This window comes from Cavia porcellus, unplaced genomic scaffold, assembly GCF_034190915.1.
Source record: "Cavia porcellus strain 051 isolate PalLab524CR breed Dunkin Hartley unplaced genomic scaffold, mCavPor4.1 scaffold_8, whole genome shotgun sequence".
Lineage (NCBI taxonomy): Eukaryota > Metazoa > Chordata > Mammalia > Rodentia > Caviidae > Cavia > Cavia porcellus.
Genome location: NW_026947491.1, coordinates 41825238 through 41847887, shown reverse-complemented (window position 1 = coordinate 41847887; position 22650 = coordinate 41825238). Strand labels below are relative to the sequence as shown.

The 22650-nt window shown below is 40.4% G+C and overlaps 1 protein-coding gene across 1 annotated transcript in view; it reads left to right on the top strand.

The window, feature by feature from the left end:
• Nucleotides 1–22650, top strand: part of Fam186a (family with sequence similarity 186 member A) — a 59882-nt gene that overhangs the window by 28564 nt on the left and 8668 nt on the right. Inside the window, exons 2-7 of the mRNA XM_063254730.1 lie at nt 5691–5910; nt 6779–6949; nt 16257–18778; nt 19211–19354; nt 19427–21201; nt 22225–22590. Of these exons, the coding sequence (XP_063110800.1) occupies nt 5691–5910; nt 6779–6949; nt 16257–18778; nt 19211–19354; nt 19427–21201; nt 22225–22590 (5198 nt within the window). The remainder of the gene's footprint in view (nt 1–5690; nt 5911–6778; nt 6950–16256; nt 18779–19210; nt 19355–19426; nt 21202–22224; nt 22591–22650) is intronic.

Sequence of the window (22650 nt, the reverse complement as noted above, 5' to 3'; positions counted from 1 at the left end):
TTTTAAAGTCTTTAACATCACATCTGAAAAGACTCTTTTCCATCAGGGAACATTTATGCTTCTTAGATAGGTGTTGATGCTGAGAGCATCAATCTGGTACTACAATGTTAAAATTGGAGAAAATAAAATCCAGGATAATAATTATCTCCAGGCATTGGGAAGGGAAACAACAGCCTTTAAAGATGCTCTGTTTCTGTATCTAGAGATAATACAGAAGTTCATTTTTGCTATTATTTGGTCATCTCATCTTAGGCTCTATCTTGGTCCAGGTTAGAAGCTCAGATTATGGTGCTTTCTGTATTTACCCTCTTATATTAAACTTCCACTCCCTTCCTGGATCAATGTTGACCACATTATCTGTTAAGTAGTTTATCCCATTTAATCTTTATAATAATACAATATGGACATGTATCCTGTTGGTATCCTATTTCAAACATGAGGAAATTGAGACTTGCTTGGTTGGGTAATTTGCCTCAAGGTCATGGGTAGAACCTGAAATTAAACCAAGGTGTGGTAGTTTGAGTCTATTGCAGTATGGTGTGTACATTCTTCCAGGACATTTTAAATTTTTAAAAACTTAAGGTAAAATTCACATCCAAAAACATGCACATTTTGGTATATAGTTCTGTCAGTTCTTCTTCTTCTTCTTCTTCTTCTTCTTCTTCTTCTTCTTCTTCTTCTTCTTCTTCTTCTTCTTCTTCTTCTTTCTTCCTTCCTTCCTTTCTTTCTTTCTTTCTTTCTTTCTTCTTCACCTTGCCCTTGCCAGGTACCACGCTATACCCCCAGTTGGAGTCTTGTTATCTTTCACTTAGCATAAAACATTCATCTGCTAGTTGAAGGAAATTTGGGTTATTTCCAGTTTGCAGGAATTATGAATAAAGTCTCTAAGAAAACATTTACTTATAAGTTTATGTATAAACATAAACTTTCACTTCTGTTGAAAAAATGCCTAGATGTAAATATTGCTAGGACACGTGGTTACCATGTATTTATTTATAAGAAAGCAAGGCTGGGGATATAGCTCAGTGACAAACACCTGCCTGACAAGCACAAGGTCCTGAGTTCACTTCCTGGTACCAAAAAAATAAAAACAACAAATTCATAACTAAAGTAGATTCATTATTTCCTACTCTTACTAGAAATGTATGAGATGTCCGGTTCTTCCATATGTTTGGCTGCACCTGATACTGCCATTTTTAACAGCTCCATTGAAGTATAATTAACACACAATAAATGGTAGATATTAAGGCTACATAATTTGGTAAATTTTGACACATGTATACCCCACAAAGGCATCCATTACAAGCAACATAACGTATCCATCATCTCTAAAAGTTTTTTTTCATAATTTCTCCTTCCCATTCTCAACCACTGCTCTGCTTTCCATTACAATAGACTGGTTTTCATTTTCTAGAAAAATATATAAATAAAATCATCTATCCACTCTCTTTTCATCTGCCTCTTTCATTCAGCATAATTATTTTGAAATTTGTCTGTGTGGTTATTTACAATAATAGCTCATTCCCCCCCCCATGTATGTCGTATTCGATTATATGGATATATATAAGTCATGTATCCATTTATCTAACCATGAACAGGAATCTGGATTGTGTCCAGATTGGGATTATTACGATAGTGCTGCCAGGAACATTGATATAAACAAATCTGTATGTAGATATACCCTTGTTTCTCTTGGGGGCATACTGAATTAAAGAATGGATGGATCAAATTATATGGTCAGTACATGTTCAACTTTTTTGTTAGTTTGATTTTTTTTTTTTTGAGACAGGGTCTTGTTATGTAGCCTAGGTTGGCCTCGAACTCATGGCAATCCTCCTGACTCCTGAGTGCTGGGATTACAGATACGTGTTACCACACTTGGCATCTGTTCAAATGGCGCTTCCCAAATCTGCTGTCCTCCACTGACATTACCTCATAGCTGTACCTGTACCCACCTGAGGTCATGATCATCCACCTCCTCAGGGAGGTTGGCTACATCAGTTTCCCTAGGGAGCCTGGCTGTACAGTTAACCCATACTTACCCCATTTCAACCTAAGAGGAGGAGGTCTCCTCTCTCATCAAGAACATGTTAAACATGTAAATGATAGCTTTCAGTAAATAATTTAGGAGTTTGACAAACTTTTTTGTTTGTAAAAAGATAACGTTTTATTTCTCCCTTTCCATCTTTTTTCCTCATAGTACCAGGGACTTAACCACGGAACCTCATACTGAACTACATCCCATCACCCCCCTTTCTATATTGTTATTCTGGGAAAGAGTCTCACTGCATTGCCCAGGCTTGGCTTAAACTCACAATCCTCCTGTCAGCCTCCAAGGGTGTTTTGTTTTTATTTTTTTAAAAAGAGTAGGAATATTTTTTTAAAAAAAGAGTAGGAAGATTAATTAGAGAAAAGAAACAGGGAATAGGAATTGGGGATAGAAATTGCTAAGATGGAAGGGTCCCAAATGGTTTGCCAGTGAGCCCACTTCTCAAGGAAGTTTAATAGCCCAAGATCACAAGACAGGTACAACACAGGTCAAATTATGATCAACCAAAAAAAAAAAAAAAGCCCAAACCCTTACAAAAACCAAACAAACAAATTACGATCAACCAAAAAGATTATAAGTATAGCTGCTTATGTAATATTGATCCAGTGGTAGTAAGGGCATATGGTTGACATCATTAACCTTGGTTAATAATATTTAAAAATTATTTTATTAAGATAGGGTCTCATTATGTGGTTCAGGCTAGCCTTGAACTCGCTATGTAGCTTAGGCTAGCCTCAAACTCATGGTGATCCCCCTGCCTCAGATTACAGGCTTGTAGTACCAGGCTCAACTCAAAAATCTGTAGTCTTGTATTTAGTCTTATTCTTCATGGTTTTAGTCTTAGTCTCAATGGTGTTAGTCTTAGTGAGTAGAAGGTAGCCTTCCTCTAATGAGATCATGGGAAATCTCAAAGAAGTGATACTAGTAATTTCAAACTTCTGTTTATCCTTCAGGGAATCAAGCAAATCTGATTATTGTGATTTTAATCTTCAGATGTACCTCCAGACACAGTCTTTAGGAAGGAATAAAATAATCTCCCAAGAAATGAAAGCATATACAATTAAGAATGAGCAGTAGAATGGAAAGGCAGTTTGTGGAAAGAGCCATGTTCAGAAAGTGCTCTTAATGAATTGGAATAATAGTTGTAACCAGTTGGATCTATGCTAATGGAGATTATAAATCTGATACTTCTTGTCATAAGTGTCTCTAGTTTTAGCTGTAAGAAGATCGAGAGTTCATTGGTTTGAAGGACACTTTTGGCTAAAGAATTTAAAGACACTTATTGAGCTTTTTTTTTTTTTTTTTTTTGACAGGGTCTTGCTATGAGTTCTGGCTGGTCTCAAGGTCACTTTGTAGCCTAGGCTGACCTCCAAGTTGCAAGGATCCTCCTACCTCAGCCTCCTGAGTGCTGGGATTGCAGGCATGTGCCACCATAAAGATTTTTGGGGGGAATACTGGAATCAAACTCATGACCTTGTGCTTGCCGGGCAGGCACTTACACTGCTGAGCTAAATACCCAGTCCTTGGTTATACTTTTCTGCCATATTTAAAACCAAGTTAAATGAAAACCCATGAAAATCAAAATTAACCTCTTGCTGCCTATGAAGGTCAGTTAAGTCCCTCAGGCATTACTCTTGAAACTATGTACACAGCCTCCTAGCTCATCTGTCAGTGTCAGCTGTCAGAATGGGTCATGGTCTTCCTTGATCATGTTGCTTTCTGTGAAAACATGGGAGACTCGTCACTCTTTTTTGACTTTCTTTTGGCACACTATATATTTGTTGATTCCTGTTCTCTGGGGTCCACCAATCTCTCTGCTCAGGAGGTTGGGTGACTCAACAAAATCGTAGGATCCTGTATAAATGTTCCTTCATGTTGGGGGTCCTCATTGACTTTGGACAGCCAGGGCCCAAACTCTTAGCCCAGTTACTTCTCTAGGGCTAATTTCCAAACTTCAGTTGCTGAACACCTAGAAGAGAAGATCAGTTATATTAGTACTGCAGAGCGAGCTGTGAATTTAACTATTACAATCTCATCTGAATATCAAGTACTTTGAAATATGAAGTATATCAGAGGACTATTATTTCTTATCAATCATGGTTGTTATTTTTTCCCCATGGTTTTCTAAGTAGTTTAATCCCTGTACAATGTTAACAGACCACACTTATATAGTTTCACAGAGAAAACTTGAGATCAAAAGCCACACATGGTATTTCAACATGACAATCATGATGATATTATCTTCAAACATATTTAATATCCATCTTAGTATAGAATAGCCACTTAGTCAAACATCTCTGTCTGCTCATGAGATATTACATGACACAAAGAAATTCTCACCTAATTTGTTATCCTTCAATAGGATGCCATCCAAGAAGAATACATCTCTCTTTAGGTGTACCTTAGAAGTTTGTAATATCTAGCCTTTGATTTTTAGTATGTGACTGTTTGGTCTGCTTGGCGCCTAGAACATCTCTGGGTATAGTAACATACACATCACATGCTCTGCCACACTCTGTCTATAAAAAGAGTTTTACCTACATGAATGTCCCATGGAACTTTCAAAATGCAATAGGATGTGGGACAATTTATTGTGTAAGACTGTCCACTGTATTATAGCATGGGCTACAATCCTTTAGTACCTTTTATTAAATGCCAGTAGAATATTCTTCTAATCACTGTGACAATCAAAAGTGGTTCCATAAATTTCTAAATACTACACATGAGGCAGTAGTTATCCCCATAAAGAACTAATGGGATAAGGTGATAAATGGAAGAAATCTGCTGATAGATTGTTGAACAAAGCAGGTAATGAAATAAAAGCCATGCTTGAAAGCTGGGAGTAGTGGCACATCCTTATAATCCTATAATTTGGGAAGCTGAGGCAGGAGGATCAGGACTTCAAGGTCAGCCTGCACTATATAGCAAATTCAAGGCCAGCCTGGCTATATAGTGTGACTCTATCTCAGAAGAAATAATTTTAAAAAGTTTGAGGAATATTCTGGTAACTACTTTTATTTTAGGTCTGAGGGCCACGTAAAAAATGAAAAAAAGCTATTTTTATTTTTTCTTTTTCTCTTCTTTCTTTTAGCAGCTAAAATGAGGCAGAGATTTTGCAATGCTAAGAACTAAAACTCATTTTAATCAGAGTTAAACTTATAATACAAGTACAACTTCAAATCCAGTACACTTTCCATTGTATCATGGCATTGCTAGGATGATGAAAACAGAAAAAATGTTTTTTTTTTTTTAATTTTTGCAGTGCTGGGGATTAAACCCAGGACTTTGAGCATGGTAGGCAAGCAATTTACCATGTAACTATATTCCCAGATCTTTTAAAATTCTGACATAATGAAGAATTTTTTTAAATAGGGAAAATCTGAGACCACTGAAAAGCCAAAATTACAAGACTTTAATTAGACAGCTTCATATTAACATTTTGGGGGAAAAAGGTGACCAAAGCTTATTTTCAAACTAAAGATGTATTGGGGCTGGGGATTTAGCTCAGCGGCATAAGCACCTGCCTTGCAAACGTGTGGTCATGAGTTTAATCCCTGGTATCGGTAAAAATACAAAAAACAAAAAAAAACCACAAAACCCTAAAAATTTATTAACATTTTGCTCTTTCTTATTCTAATAGGACATTCATGCACAGCTGAATGACATAATGAACAATGTGCATCGAATAATAGCTCGCTATACCTCTATTGATCCTAACGCACCTGGAAGAAAGACCTCCTATGCAGAAGACAAGAAAACACAAAGAAATCTTGTTTTGGAGAAAATGGCCGCTTATGCTAAGGATGCTGATCTTAGAGAAAAGACTCTTGCCCACATTCTGGCCTGGTTGGAAGAATGGAGTAAGTTTCCATAAGTGGTTCAGAGGAAAACTACGAAGTTAATAAAAAATGATAGAGAAAAGAATCCATAAGTAAATTTTGAGGCATTAATCAGCCTAAAGAAGGAAAGACTAAGGAAGTTATTCAGAGAATAATTTTCCTCTGTTCAAGCAAGAACAAGACAAGTACAGGCTTATTCCTTTCATGCCAGTCTGGTGTCTTTTCCTTCAAGGTTGCTTGCATGTTCCTGGCCAGTGCCCCCAAGCTTGAAGCTTCCTTGCGTAGAGCAATTTTCCCCATGGCCCATACGCTGCTTTACTCCTACTTAAAAACAAGGTCTCCTAGTACCCTACCAGTCACTCTCTATTACTCTTTACCCTTCTTAAATTCTATGTGATTACTATCTGATATATGATATAACTGAATTTTCTTGCCCCCCCCCCATATTTTATTTTTGCCTGTCTCCTTTCTACTAAAATGTAAGTAGGATGAAGTCAAGAACTTATTTTAATTAATGTTTTATCTACAACATCTAGAATGGTACAAAGTAGAGTAGACATAGGTGGAATTAAAGAATGTATAAGGTAAGAATACAGGGAAAAAGGGATTTCATTTGTTGAAAGAAGTCATACACTTGTATTTTAGATGAGTTAGGAAAATAAACCGAACAGATCGATAGTTTTTAACCTGATTCATATTTTCACGTATTTAACCCTTCACTCTAAGTCTCTTCCTTCATAATTTCTTCACAGAGAAAAGCCTCAGAATAACAATTAGTGCAAGACAACTATATTCTCCAGTATCTATATTAAATAATTGTCTAATATTATAAGTCTACATTGCAATGTATTTTTCTGCACACGAATAATTTTTTTTTACTTTCTTCAAGATGCCATTTTATCTGAGATAACTGTAATTGATGTTGATGAACACTACCACTGGCTAGCACAAATGGAGATGTTACCAGAGACATTAAAGATTATTAGCAATGATGTCACGATAATGTGTAAAATTGGTGGATATTTTCTTGACGACAAGACGAAGCAAAAGAAAAAAACATGTAAGCATGCTTTATGAAATTGGAAATAGTTTGACTTTTTCTAAAAATATAGCTTTATTGAGGTATAATCTGCCTGCCTTAATTTTTGTTTTTGTCCTTTTTGGGGTAGAGTCTTACTATATGGTTCAGGCTGGTTGAACTCACTTTGTAGCCCAAGCTGATCTCAAACTGGTGGCAATCTTCCTGCTTCAGCCTCCTGAGTGCATGTTTCATATTAAGTGCACAAATATTTTCAGTAAATTTGTACAGTTATGCAATAATCAACTCAGTCCAGTTTTAGAGCATTTCCATTTTTCCAACAAGATCTTTTGTGCTCATTTGAAATGTCTTCATTCGCATTCACAGCCCCAGATAATCACTGACCTACTCTGTCTTAATGTATTTGTTTTTCCAAGATATTTCATACAAATAGAATCATACTGTATGTTGTCTTTTAATAGCTACCTTTTAAAAATGAGTATAATGCTTCTGAGTTTTAGCCACATTACAGTAAATATTGGTAGTCTCTTTCTTTTGCTAATTGAATATGGTTGCTTGATATGTCACATTTTATTGACTCATATACCAGTTGTTGGGAGATTTGGATATTTCTACCTTTTGGATTTTATAATTAAGGTTTTTTGTTTTGTTTTGTTTTGCTTTGCTTTGCTTTGTTTTGTTTTGAGACATTGTCTCATTATGTAGCCCAGGCTGGCCTCTAACAGTGATCCTCCTGCCTCACCCTCACGAGTGCTGGGATTACAGGCATGTACCACCATGCCTGGTTTTGTTTTGCCTTTTGAGATGGGGTCTCACTGTGTAGTTCAGGCTGGTTTTGAACTCACTATGTAGCCCAGCTCAAACTCATGGTAATCTTCCTACTTCTGCCTCTTAAGTACCGGGATTACAGGTATGTACCACCACATCCAGCTAATAAGATTGTTATAAATACATGTATTCATTATCTGGTGTGTACACACCTGCGAAGTAGAATTGCTGAATCATATGGTAAATCCATTTTCCAAAGTGACTGCTACATTTTCATGGGTAATGTAGGAGAGTTCCGATTTCTCCATATCCTCAACACTTGCTATTTTTGTGTCTTTTAAAAATCATATCAATTCTAGAGGCTGGGGATTTAGCTCAGTGGCATAAGTGCCTTCCTTGCAAGTGTGCAGTCGTGAGTTCGATCCCTGGTACCGATAAAAATGAAAAAGACAAAAAAAATCATATCAATTCTAGTAGTGTGAAGTGGTATCATCTGGGGTTTAGTTTTCATTTCCTTAATAATGAATGACGTTGAACATCTCATTACTAACCTTTATCTTTTTTGATGAAATATATAAATAGTTGCCTTTTCTGTTCATTTTTAACTGCAACATAAAAAATATACATAGTTACAAGATAACCTATAACGCTTCCATCCATATATACATTGTGTAATGTTCAAATTAGGGACTTGCCCTTTTTATATTATTGAATTTTATAATTCTTTATATTTTCTGGATATAAGTTCTTTATCAGAAAAATGATTTGTGGATATTTTGTGGCTTATCTTTTCATTTGTTGGTAGTAATTTTGAAGCCCAAAAGCATTTAATTTTGATGAAGTTCAATCAATTTATCAATATTTTCCTTTATGCCAGCAGTTGGTTGGCTAAGGCAGGAGGACTGCCAAGAGTTAAGGCCAGCCTGGGCTACATAGCAAGACCTTGTCTCAAAAATTTTTTTTCTTTTATGAATCATGGTTTTGGTATTGTACTAAGAATTTGTATTAAGCCAGGCACAGTGATGCCTATAGTCCTAGCTGCTCAGCAGTCTGAGGCAGGAGAATATATATATTCCACTGCATTTGGGGAGCATGTTTTGCTTGATTTCAATTCTTTTACTTTACTGAAACTTGCTTTCTAGCCTAGCAGATTGTCTATCCTGGAGTGTGTTCCACGGGTGCTTAAAAAAGAATATATTTCTACTGGAGTGGAGTATCCCAAAGTTGGTTTAAGCTGGGTATAGTGGTGCACTCCTGTGATCCCAGCTACTTAGGAAGCTAAGGCAGGAGGACTGTAAGTTCAAGACCAACCCAGACAATTTAACAAGACATATCAAAATAAAATTTTAAGAAGGGATAGGATCCAAGTTGTCGGTTCTAGGAGTCTGTGGCAGGAGGATTGCACATTTGAGCACAGCTTGGGCAATTTAGAGTCTTGGGAAGACTGTTCCAAGATAAAAAATAAAAAGGGCTGGGGTTATAGCTAGTAGTAGAGTGCTTGCCTGGCATGTGTAAATCCCTTGGTTCAGTGTCTCGTAGTGAAAAAAAGTTGGTATTTAGTGTTATTTAAGTCTTCTATATACTTACCAATTTTGTCTAGTTATTCTACATCTACTGTTAAGAATGGAATTTTGAACTTTCCAACTGTAGTATTACTGGTGATTCATCTTTCCCTCCCATGAATTCTATCCATTTTTTGCTTCATGTATTTGAGGACTTACGTGTTAGATGCAAGCTAGAGTGTATTTTTTTTTTTTTTTTAGTAAAAGGTGAAAGATATATTTGATCTGAGGAGAAACCAGAGTATGTATGGAGTATAATGGTTTTAATTGACTAGCTTCCTGAAGAATTGCCCCTTTATCATTATAAAATGTCCTTTACTGTCTCTAGAGCTATTTTTTTCAAAAAGTCTGTTTTGTCTGATATCAATATAATCTGTTCAAAGTATCCTTTTCTACCACTTTTCTTTCAACCTATTTGCCTGAATTCAAGTTATGTATGTATGCGGTTTGTAGTTGGATCCTGTGGAATATTTTTTAAAAACACAAGTTTGATATCTCTGACTTTTAGAATGTTTGAAACATTGGTAGTTAATGCAATTATGGACATGGTTTGAGTTACGCCTGCCATTTTTCTGTGCTCTGTACGCCTTGTATCTTCTTTTACTGCCTTCTGTGTTAGACATTTGTCTAACATGGCATACAGTAGTGTCCCCATCCGGGGTTTTGTCTTCTTGTCTTTTTGCAGTTGTTATCATTTGATGTCATGGTATCACAGTGCTTGTGTTCAAGTAACCCTTATTTAACTTAATAATGATCCATGTCAGGCCACAGTCACTGTATGAAATAATAACAATAATAATTGTCCCGAAGTGAAGAGCAGTAATACTGGCAGTTTGGATATGCCAACGAGAAGCTATAAAGTGCTGCCTTCAAGTGAAGGTGAAAGTTCTAGAATTACTAGAGAAAGAAAAATAGCCACATGCTGAGGTTGTAAGATCTATGGTGAGACTGAATCTTCTATCCATAAAGTTGTGAAGGAGGAAAAACAACTCACATTAGTTTTGCTGTCATACCTCAAACTGCATGTGTGATATGTACTTGGTCACTCACCTCATCCCAACATGTAAGCGCCTCACCATCTCATCATCAAAAGAATAAAGATGAGTACTATACAATAAAATATTCTTGGGCTGGGGATTTAGCTCAGTGGCATAAGAGCCTGCCTTGTAAGCATGCAGTCGTGAGTTCAATTCCCAGTACCAAAAAAAAAAAAAAAAAATTCTAAGACCACATTTACACAGCTTTTATTACAGTATATTTTTATGATTGTTTTACTATGTTATTATTGTTAATCTTTTATTGTTCAACTAATTTAAGAATTAAGCTTTATGATAGGTATATATGCATAAGCAAAAACATAGTATATATAGTATATGGTACACTGTTATTTCAGGCATCTATTGGGGGTCTTGTAGTGTATCCCTCATCATATAGGAAAGGGATAGTAGGTATTTCTTTTCCTTTCCTTTGCTTTTCATTTTTAAAGTTTATTTATTTATTTACTTATTTACTCATTTATTTTGGTACTGGGGATCAAACTCATGATCTCATGTTTTCCAGGCACATGCTGTGCTGCTGAACTATATCCCGGCCCCCTTTTTATTTAATTTATTTATTTTTAATTTTTATTTATTTATTTTTTGGGGTACTAAGAATTGAACTCATAACCTCCTGATTGCCAGGTAGGTGCTGAGCTAAAAGCCCTGTAAACCTTTTTTATTTTTGAGATGGAGGTAACACTGTTTCCCAGGTTGGCCTCAAATTCTTGGGCTCAAGTGATCCTCCTGCCTCAGACTCTCAAGAAAGTAGAACTATAGGCACACGACATCAGGCTTGGCTTTGTATTTTAAATTCAGATTAGTACTAACCCAATTCCAATAAAATGTAGAATCTTTGCCTCAATAGCTCCATTCCTTTCCACTCCTTTGTGTTATCACTGATATACACAGCACACATTTATAAGTTAATCAATATAATTTTATAATTATTCTTTATTACTATAAATTGAATATTTCAATTCTTCCAAATTCATGTGTTGAAATCTAGTCATGAATGTACTAGTATGAGGAGGTTGGCCTTTAGAATATGATTATGTCCTAAAGTGAAAGCCCTCACTATTCTTAAAAAAAAAAAAAAAGATTCCAGAGAGCATCCTTACCCTCTAACATAGCAAAAACAAAAACAAACAAAAAGTGCCATCTATAAAAGCAGGCTTTGACTGGATGCAGACTATGCCAGCACCTTAAGTTTTTATTTTTATTTTTTAGACAGAATCTCACTATGTAGTTTAGGTTTACCTTGAACTCACTATGTAGCCTAAGTTAGCCTCTCACTAAAGGCGATCCTCTCCTGCCGCAGCCTCCTGAAAGCTGGGATTACAGGCATGTGCCACCATATCCTACTGCCACACTTTGGACTACCCAGCCTCCAGAACTATGAGAAATATCTTTCTATTGTTTATGTTTATGATATTTTGTTATAGCATCCTGAATAGACTAAAATATATCATCATTTAAATACTGCTTTGGGAGGCTGAGGTAGGAAGATCATTGTAAGTTTGAGACCAGCCTGGGCCACAAAGTGAGCTCAAGGCCAGCTAAATTGCATAGCGAGACCCTGTCTCAAAAAGACAAAAAGACCAAAAAAAAAAAAAAAAAAATCTTGCTTCAGCCTCCAGAGTGCTGATACTATAGGCATGCACTACACCACCAGACTCTGTTTTTTGTTTGTTTCTTCATGAGTGAACACAGAACCTTCTCACTGAACTACATCTCTATAGTTTCTTTCTTTTTTTTCTTCCTTCCTTCCTCCCTTCCTTCCTTCCCTCCTTCCTTCTTTCCCTCCTTCCTTCCTTCCTTCCTTTCTTTGTTTCATATTTAAAACAAGATCTCACTAAATTGCTATATTGCCCATGCTGAGCTCAAGCTTGTGATCCTCCTGCCTGTCTGTACTGCTCCTAGCTGGTGTCATTTCTTTTGATCTGAGGAACTTCTTTGATCCTTCTTGTAAGGCAAATCTGTTGGCAAAAAGTATTCTCAGTCTTTATCTAGGAATGTCTTTATGTCACCTTCACTTTTAAACAAACTAATTTTTAGAACAGTTTTAGGTTTTGTGAAAAAAACAAGAGTTATGATAAGCCTCCCCATTTCTTCCTCTTATTGATATCTTATATTAGTGTATAAACTTGCTATTAGGATACTTTCTTCTTTTGAAGTACTAGGAATTGAACCTGTAGCTCTATGCATGCTAGAAAAGCGCTCTGCTATTGAGCTATATCCCCATTCCTTTTCATTTTGAAACAGAATCTTACGAAGTTGCTTACACTGGCCTTGAACTTGTGATTTTCCTGCCTCTGGCTTCTGAATAGCTGGGATTACACATGTGCACCACCTAACCATGACTTCATAATTTATATTTATGAAAGCAATATTGGAACATTATTATTATAGTACTGGGACTCAAACTCACAACCTCATGTTTGCCAGGTATTATTATTTTTTTGAGACAGGGTCTTGCTATGTAGTTCAGACTGGCCTTGAATTCACTGTTCAGGCTCATGGTGATCCTCCTGCCTCAACCTCCTGAGTCCTGGGATTACAGGCAAGTACCACAAAGCCTGGATGGGATAGTATTATTATTAAATTTCACCATTCAGAATTTATTGTTTTTGACCTTTTTATATTTCAGATAATTACCTTTAGTTTTCATGTCCGCTTAGCTTTTTAAATTTATTTCTTTTCTTTTTCAGCAATGGGGATTGAATACAGAAACTTTGCACTCAGCTACAGTCCAAGCTATTTTTAAAATTTTTAAATTTTGAAATAGGATCTCTCTATAGAGAACTTTTGATTCTTTTGCCTGAGTCTCCCAGAGTGCCTGGATTACAGGTGTGTGCTGTCAGCCCCAGCCATTTAGCCTTGTTTGACTATGACAGTTTCTCAGACTTTCCTTTGTGTTTGATATCCTTGGTAGTTTTGAGAAGTATAGTCAGATATATTGTAAAATGCTCCTTTATTGGAACTTGTCTGATTTTTCATGTTTAGCCTGGAATTGTGGATTTTTAGAAGAAAGAGCACAGAGGTAAAATGCTATTTTCATCATCATGCCACACCAAGGGTATCAAATGATTTATGGCTTGATGTTGACCTTGACTACCAGGCTAAGATGATCAGATTTTTCTCTACTATGAAGTTACTTTTTCTTCCCTTCCCATATTGTAATCTTTGGAGGGAAATCTGTGTGTGCAGCCCACAACTAAGGAATGGAAAGCCCAGCTGCCATTCTTTTACAGTAGAATATCTACATACATTATTTGAAGCTGGGTGTAGTAGTGCATGCCTGTAATCCCAGCACTCGGGAGGCTGAAAGGCAGGAGGATTAGTGTAGTCTGGGCTACAAAGTGAGTTCAAATTCAGCTCAAACTATATAGAGAGACCTTGTCTCAAAAAAAGAAAAAAATATTTAAAATTCTTGTATATGGAGGATTGTCTCTTATATTAATTTATGCACTATTTAGATATGTAAAAATAGACTGATGGCTATCTTACACATTGGACAATACATCTTTATTTCTTGCTCAAGTTGTCCTAGCTTTGGCCACTGAGTGCCTTTTCTGATCCTGTGCCTCTTTGACAAATTCCTATCCATGTTGGTTTGTTTTTGTTTATTTCCTTGTTTTAGCACTTTATTTACACAAGACACATGCTTTAGTTTTATGTGGTGTTTCCTGTCTCAGTTCCAGAATCAATTATTTCTCCAAGGAATAGGTTCTGGCTCCTTTCACTGGAAAAATCAAAGTCTAAGTGCTTGGTGTGTTCATTGTTACTGGGGTTTCATTTCGTTTATCCCTTCTCAGTTGACAGAAAAGAAATATGTGTATGATAACTGCTGAATATAAAGAAATTTAGTAATACTTTTGTACATAACCAGCTGCAACTAATAGCTAAATATAAGTACAGTATTTACTGCTAGGATTAGTGGTGCAAGCCTGTAATCCCAGCACTAAGGAAGGCTGAGGTAGGGGAATTGCAAGTTCAAATCTTCCTTGGCATTTTAGCAAGGCTGGATCTCAAAATAAAAAATAAAAGAAATTAAGGATATAGCCCAGCGGGGTTCAATACCCAGTACTGCCAAAAGAAGCAAACAAACATTTTTATTGATGTCTCCAGCTCTAATTCATTACCCATATGGATCATTCTATCATATTTTCCTTCTTTTGCTTATTTGTAAAGTCCCAGATAGTGAGTATTTTGGTTTGGATCTTAAATGACCTCTAAATGCTCATATATTGAAGGCTGGGGCCTGAGCTGATGGTACTCCTGGGAGTAGGGTAGAAACTTTAGGAGGTGGGGCATAGTGGAAGGAACTGGGTTGCTGGGGTTGTGCCCTTGGCAGGAGATTAGAATTTCAGCTCCCTTTCCTCTCCCTCTCTCTTTCTGCTAACTGGCCACCATGAGGTGAGCAGATCTGTTTGTTTGTTTTGAAATATTTTTTCTGATAAGTCCAGTACCAGGGCCCCTTCAGATACAATTTCTATTGATTGCTTTTCCTTCCTATTTATACAAATCACATTATCCTGATTTTTTGCATGTTTTTCTTTTGTTGTTGTTGACAACTAGATGCTTTATATACTGTACATAGGTTCTGATTCTCTGACGTCCTCTGGGGTTTGTTTTTGTTGCCTTTGTTTTTTAGTGCCTGAACTAATTCTATGAAATCTGTTTCTCCCAGTGTCTAATTTCTCTGCTCAGTTCTTTTTTTCTTTCTTCCCAGGGTCATTCTTGGATGAGTAAAATTTAGTAATCACTCAGTGCTTAGTCAAGCATTAATCTAGAAAGGCTTTCATTCTGCAAATCAGTCTTTGTGTGAGTTAAGGATTTTTCTTTTCTGTAGTAAGTATTAAACAGCACTCTACCACTGAGTTACAATCCAAAATCTTTCTGTTTTTTATTTTGAGACACGATCTCGCTCAATTTCCCAGACTGACCTCAAACTTGCCATCCTCCTATCTTAGTCTCTATTACAGGTGTGCATCACCATCTTGCCAGTTTAGCTCCAGATCAAGCCACTCCTCTCAGGGAGTAGCATTGTTAAGGTTCATATCCTGCCTTGCTGTGGTGCAGCTTTGGGCTGTGGATGTTCACATCCTGCTTCACTGGGGTTCAGCTAAGGCCGTGGATCTTAGCGTTGGGAAAGGGTGTTGGGCACAGAAACAGCTCCAAGTTTTCAGACTTGCAGTAGTTTTGTTTTGTTTTGTTTTCCTGAGGCTTAGTAATTTTTAAAAAATAATACTTCTCAATTTGTTGAATGCCTTTAATCAATTTCCAAAATCCTAAAATGGTTGTTTTGAATTTTTTCTAGTTTTATTATTATTTCTAGGGATACATTTTTTACTAAGTTTCTCACACTCTGAAAATCACTTCAGGTCTTTTCTGCTTGTTAATTTATGGTCCCTTTGAATGAACCAAAATTAACTTTGATTCCAAAAAGGTAGGGAGACAGAAACCCAAGATAGAAACGGAAAATACTAAGCACAGTCAAAGCCAGAGGAACATTTTGGCTTACATTTTATCTAATCCCAAATTTATAACTGAAAGTCAGTTGAGGTAACCACTGAGTTAGTTTCCTAAACCCTTGAAGTAGATGTGGGAAAACAATCATTCTTCTGGATGTGGCAGAGCACACCTGTAATCCCAGCACCCAGGAGACTGAGGCAGGAGGATCAGTGCAAATTTTATACCAGCCAGGGCTATGTAGTGAACTCAAAATCAGCCTAAACTACAGACTGAGACTACAAATTTTGCCTCAAAAAAACAAAACAAAACAAAAAAGCAATCATTTTTCCTAAAATAATAGTTTTTATTTTGGGGCTAATATTTCAGGAATCTTCATTCTATAGTTATTCATTAATTTAAGCTAAAGTTTTTAGGCTTAAACATAGATAGACCATAGCATGAAAGAAGAAATACAACTTTATCATTTTATATTTTTTCTTCCAGTATCTAGAGGTACTCTATGGAAATTGTGGAAAGATAGAGCTATAAAGCGACCTGCAACAGCCCAAGCTTTAAGACCAGAGCAGATGATTAGTGATCAACTTGCAACAGATACAAAGGTTTCAGAAATTCAAGATATGCTACAGGAACTCATAGGCACAGCAATGTTCAACAAATTGGAAAACAGTGCTATTAAATATATATCATCAACAATAATAAATTTTTCTAAAGCCTTGAATATGCTAAATGATGAATTAAAAGTTATGAACTTTTCAAATGCCGTAAAGTATGTAGATGAAGCAAAAGAAGAAAAAATAGTTCCATCCCTAAAAATAATCAAAGATCTCAGTGAACAAAATGAAATGCTTACTCAGAAACTTAAAGATGCAGAAGAAAAATATGAAGAACTTATTCAATCTAAAGTTGTTCCAGGACCCCGAGCATACATATCATCATCCACTTTCTCAACCATGAAAGTACCACCTGGAATTTCTCCACCATCATCCATGACCATAGAGGACACTTTGGACAGTATTTTAAACAAAGATTTTGAACATATAGATGAATCTCAAAGAAAAGGGACCAAAGGCACTGGGATAAAGTGGGTTTCATATACACCCCAAGTTGAAATGACTCCAGATTTAACAGACCAGCAATATATTATACCTGAGAAAAAGCGGAAAATTGTGTCTCAAGAAATTTCTGGAGATAGCGTCTCAATGAAGAAAGATGATAATGATAAAAAAGATGGCACTAGCGGGTATTTATCACAAAACAGAGATCTCACAAAAGACTCACATCCACAGGAGACCACTGAATCAAATTTGAGTACTGGTAAAGATAGACAAAAAGCCTTAGAGACCAAACCTGGTCAACACTCTGAGCAACAGACCCCACAAAAGAAAAGAAAACGGAGAAAATCATCTTCTGAAGCCAAATCAAAGTCATCTACTGAATCAAAAAGCCAACATATCTCTTCTACAAAGACAAAGGACCAAGAACTGAGAAGTGGAAAAGGTTTGTGGGAGAAACTCAGGAAGCTCAAACCTGAATATTTACTTGGAAAAGGCCCAGTTCCAGAGACTGATATAGAACACACCACTAAGGCTGGTGTCACCTCTGAGCCACAGAAAGTTGAAATGGAAGGAAAGAAACACAAGATCTCTTTGGGAACTATTATAAGCAAAGAAGAGAAAACTGGTGAGAAAGAGATGCTTGCCCTCACCAAACAAGCCCAGTCTCAGCAACTTGCTAACGCACCATCAGAGATCACCAAACAGACTCTAACAAGTCCAGATGGCAAAAGTGAACAGAAAAATCTAGAATTATTTCAAAAAGCTATACTGGCTTTTCTAAAAGAAAAAATTGACAACATAGGAAAACCTCTTGATAAAAAGAGTGTGCTGAAGGAAGAAGACTTACTTATAAAAGCAGAAGTTGAAAAGTTAGGAGATATAAAGGCAAAAATGGAGGAATATTTCCAAAAAGTGGCTCAAACTGTAAATAAAATCTTGAGAAAATACAAAGATATAAAAATGGAAGAAGCTGGAGAGAAACCTGTAAAACAAAAACAAGGAACCTCATCTGTGCCAGGATTGCATTTTCAGGAGTCATCGATTGATGCAAAGTCTGAAATTAGGTCCTTCCTCTCAAATGAGAGCACAGATCCATTAATTAACACTTTAATACAAATGATCTTGGATGAAATGGAGAGTGAAAGAGATGTTCCAAAAGTTCTGAAAGGAAAAAAGCAGCAGGAAAAATATTTGCCAGAAGGTCAAGAACAGATGTCTGGTGCGGATCTCAAACATCAACTAGAAGTAAAAAATCTTGAGAAGGAGAACTATAAGATGATAAGTGAGAATTTGGAGGAGAAAAAGGGATTGTTCCAGATAAAGAAGATAAAGCAAAGGAAACAGGAGCAGGAACAGAGGCAGGAAGAAGAGATGGGGAAGGAACAGCAAAAACAGAAGATTCAAAAGCAGACTCCACAAGATGAGAAGCAAAAACAATGGGGAAGTGAGAGAGAAGACTATCAGAAGTCAAAGCAGCAGCAGCTAGAAGCACGGAAGCAAAAGATGAAAGAACAGGGAGTGTCCTTGGAGGAAGAGGAGGATAGAGGGATGATCCAGCATATTCAGACAGAAAGGAGGCACCAGGACCTGAAAATGAGTAGGGAAAAAGATGAGGAGAAGCAGAAGTTGAGCAGAGACATACAGGACCTCAAAATGCAGACACCGAAGACGACAGAGTATCAGATGATAAAAGAACCTGAAGAGCTAGCAAAAATAATTACTCAAACTCCAGTGAAATTATCTTCAAGAAGCAAGAGTGCAATGGAAAATAAGATCCAGTTATACCAAGGAAAAGAGATGCAAAGGAATCTTAAGACATTAGAAAGTCTTCCAGATGGAAAGCCCCCCAAACTAGTCACTTCTCCCACTTCTGCCGAATCCTCCCCAACTGATACCCAGTTTGTTTCTGGGCAGCCGCTCACAAAATACTTCACTCTCAGTCCTGCGCAGGCCCTGGCACTAGGGATCACTCCCAAATATCAGGAGGTTCAGAAAACAGAGTTCACCACTCTCCCTGTGATACCTCAGACCTTGGGGGTAACACTTACCTCTGAGCAGGCACAGGCTTTGAAGGCACCTCTTACTCTTGAACACATTTCAGAAATGCAGTTCCCTTTCATAAGAAAACAGATACAGGAAGTAGAAACCATAAGAATGCAGGAACAACCTCAAACTTATAGGGCCCCAATTACCCTGGAACAGGCACAGACACTAAAGGAATCTCTCATGTCAGAAAAAACTCAGGCAATTCAGACTCCGTCAACAATGAAACAGTCACAGATATTTGGGGTCCCCAGTGTGCAAGGAAAGCATGAGGCCTTCAGGATTACTCACACTCCTCAGCAGGCTCAGCCTCAAGGGATCACTCTGACACTTCAGCAGGCTAAGGACCTGGGGATCACTCTGACCCATCAGCAAGTTCAGGCTCAAGGGATTACTCTGACCCCTCAGCAGGTCCAGGACCTTGGGATCACTCTGACCCCTCAGCAGGCCCAGGACTTGGGGATCACTCTGACCCCTCAGCAGGCTGGGGCTCAAGGGATCACTCTGACTGCTCAGCAGGATGGGGCTCAAGGGATCACTCTGACCCCTCAGCAGGCCCAGGACTTGGGGATCACTCTGACCCCTCAGCAGGCTGGGGCTCAAGGGATCACTCTGACTGCTCAGCAGGATAGGGCTCAAGGGATCACTCTGACCCCTCAGCAGGCCCTGGACCTGGGGATCACTCTGACCCCTCAGCAGGCTGAGGCTCAAGGGATCACTCTGACCCCTCAGCAGGCTCTGGACCTGGGGATCACTCTGACCCCTCAGCAGGCTGGGGCTCAAGGGATCACTCTGACCCCTCAGCAGGCTGAGGCTCAAGGGATCACTCTGACCCCTCAGCAGGCTGGGGCTCAAGGGATCACTCTGACCCCTCAGCAGGCCCAGGACTTGGGGATCACTCTGACCCCTCAGCAGGCTGGGGCTCAAGGGATCACTCTGACCCCTCAGCAGGCCCAGGACCTGGGGATCACTCTGACCCCTCAGCAGGCTGGGGCTCAAGGGATCACTCTGACCCCTCAGCAGGCTCTGGACCTGGGGATCACTCTGACCCCACAGCAGGCCCTGGACCTGGGGATCACTCTGACCCCACAGCAGGCTCAGGACCTGGGGATCACTCTGACCCCTCAGCAGGCTGGGGCTCAAGGGATCGCTCTGACCCCTCAGCAGGCTCTGGACTTGGGGATCACTCTGACCCCTCAGCAGGCTGGAGCTCAAGGGATCACTCTGACCCCTCAGCAGGCTGGAGCTCAAGGGATCACTCTGACCCCTCTACAGGCAAGGGAATTGGGGCTCACTCTGACCCCTCAGCAGGCTGGGGCTCAAGGGATCACTCTGATCCCACAGCAGGCTGAGGACCTGGGGATCACTCTGACCCCTCAGCAGGCTGGAGCTCAAGGGATCACTCTGACCCCTCAGCAGGCCCAGGAACTGGGCATCACTCGGACCCCACAGCAGGCTGTGGCTCAAGGGATCACTCTGACCCCTCAGCAGGCTCAGGACCTGGGCATCACTCTGACCCCTCAGCAGGCCCAGGACCTGGGCATCACTCGGACCCCTCAGCAGGCCCAGGACCTGGGGATCACTCTGACCCCTCAGCAGGCCCAGGAACTGGGGATCACTCTGACCCCTCAGCAGGCCCAGGACCTGGGCATCATTCAGACCCCTCAGCAGGCTGGGGCTCAAGGGATCACTCTGACCCCTCAGCAGGCCCAGGACCTGGGCATCACTCTGACCCCTCAGCAGGCTGGAGCTCAAGGGATCACTCTGACGCTTCAGCAGGCCCGAGACCTGGGGATCACTCTGACCCCTCAGCAGATTTGGGCTCAAGGGATCCCTCTGACCCCTCTACAAGCAAGGGAATTGGGGCTCACTCTGACCCCTCAGCAGGCTGGGGCTCAAGGGATCACTCTGACCCCTCAGCAGGCTCTGGACTTGGGGATCACTCTGACCCCTCAGCAGGCCCAGGACCTGGGCATCACTCTGACCCCTCAGCAGATTTGGGCTCAAGGGATTCCTCTGACCCCTCTACAAGCAAGGGAATTGGGGCTCACTCTGACCCCTCAGCAGGCTGGGGCTCAAGGGATCACTCTGACCCCTCAGCAGGCCCAGGACCTGGGGATCACTCTGACCCCACAGCAGGCCCTGGACCTGGGGATCACTCTGACCCCACAGCAGGCCCTGGACCTGGGGATCACTCTGACCCCACAGCAGGCACAGGACGTGGGCATCACTCTGACCCCTCAGCAGGCTGGGGCTCAAGGGATCACTCTGACCCTTCAGCAGGCCCGAGACCTGGGGATCACTCTGACCCCTCAGCAGATTTGGGCTCAAGGGATCCCTCTGACCCCTCTACAAGCGAGGGAATTGGGGCTCACTCTGACCCCTCAGCAGGTTGGGGCTCAAGGGATCACTCTGACCCCTCAGCAGGCCCAGGATCTGGGCATCACTCTGACCCCTCAGCAGGCTCAGGACCTGGGCATAACTCTGACCTCTCAGCAGGCTGGAGCTCAAGGGATCACTCTGACCCCTCAGCAGGTTCGGGCTCAAGGGATCCCTCGGACCCCTCAGCAGGCTCAGGACCTGGGCATCACTCTGACCCCTCAACAGGCCGAGGACCTTGGGATCACTCTGACCCCTCAGCAGGCCCAGGACCTGGGGATCAGTCTGACTCCTCAGCAGGTTCAGGCTCAAGGGATCACTCTAACCCCTCAGCAGGTTCGGGCTCAAGGGATCACTCTGACCCCTCAGCAGGCCCAGGAACTGGGGATCAGTCTGACCCCTCAGCAAGCTAGGGCTCAAGGGATCACACTCACCCCTCAGCAGGTTCAGGCTCAAGGGATTTCTCTGACCCCTCAGCAGGCCCAGTACCTGGGGGTCACTCTGACTCCTCAGCAGGTTCGGGCTCAAGGGATCACTCTGACCCCTCAGCAAGCTGGGGCTCAAGGGATCACTCTGACCCCTCAGCAGGCTCAGGACCTGGGGATCACTCTGACCCCTCAGCAGGCTGGAGCTCAAGGGATCACACTGACTCCTCAGCAGGCTCTGGACCTGGGGGTCACTCTGACTCCTCAGCAGGTTCGGGCTCAAGGGATCTCTCTGACCCCTCAGCAGGCTGGGGCTCAAGGGATCCCTCTGACCCCTCAGCAGGCCCTGGACCTGGGGATCACTTTGACTCCTCAGCAGACCCAGGACCTGGGGATCACTGTGACTCCTCAGCAGGCCCAGGACCTGGGGATTACATTCAGTCCTCAGGAGAAACAGCTCCAAAGGATCACACTCACCCCTCAGCAGGTACGGGCATTTGGCATTCCTCTCACCTGGCAAAAGCTTGCCTCATTGGCTCTTTCCACTCTTAGGCCATCTCAGCAATTGAAGGCTTTTTCCATTCAGAAGTCCACTACATCAAGATTATCTCCAAAGGCTAGACTGCCCCTGACATTATCTGCTCCTCCTCCTCCTGAGAAGATCTCTGTATCTGAGATTTCTTCTCCTTTGCAAAAATTAAGACCTCTTCTCAGCCAAGCCCCTTTTACTCCTGGGAAACACTTACGAATGAGCATTAGTTCTGCCCCTGGAAGGCTCCTGGGCCCACAGATTGTTCCTACCTCCAGACAGATGCTAGTACTTAAAGGTCAATCCATTTCTGCAGAGCCTCTACCACAAGAAGTTTCTCCCATTCCTGGGCAGCATCCAATATCTGGGGCCCCTCCTGCTATAAAGCAGCCCCTTCAACCAGAGGCCCTTAGCGATGGTCACTTCATATTTAGAGGGCCTCTGAC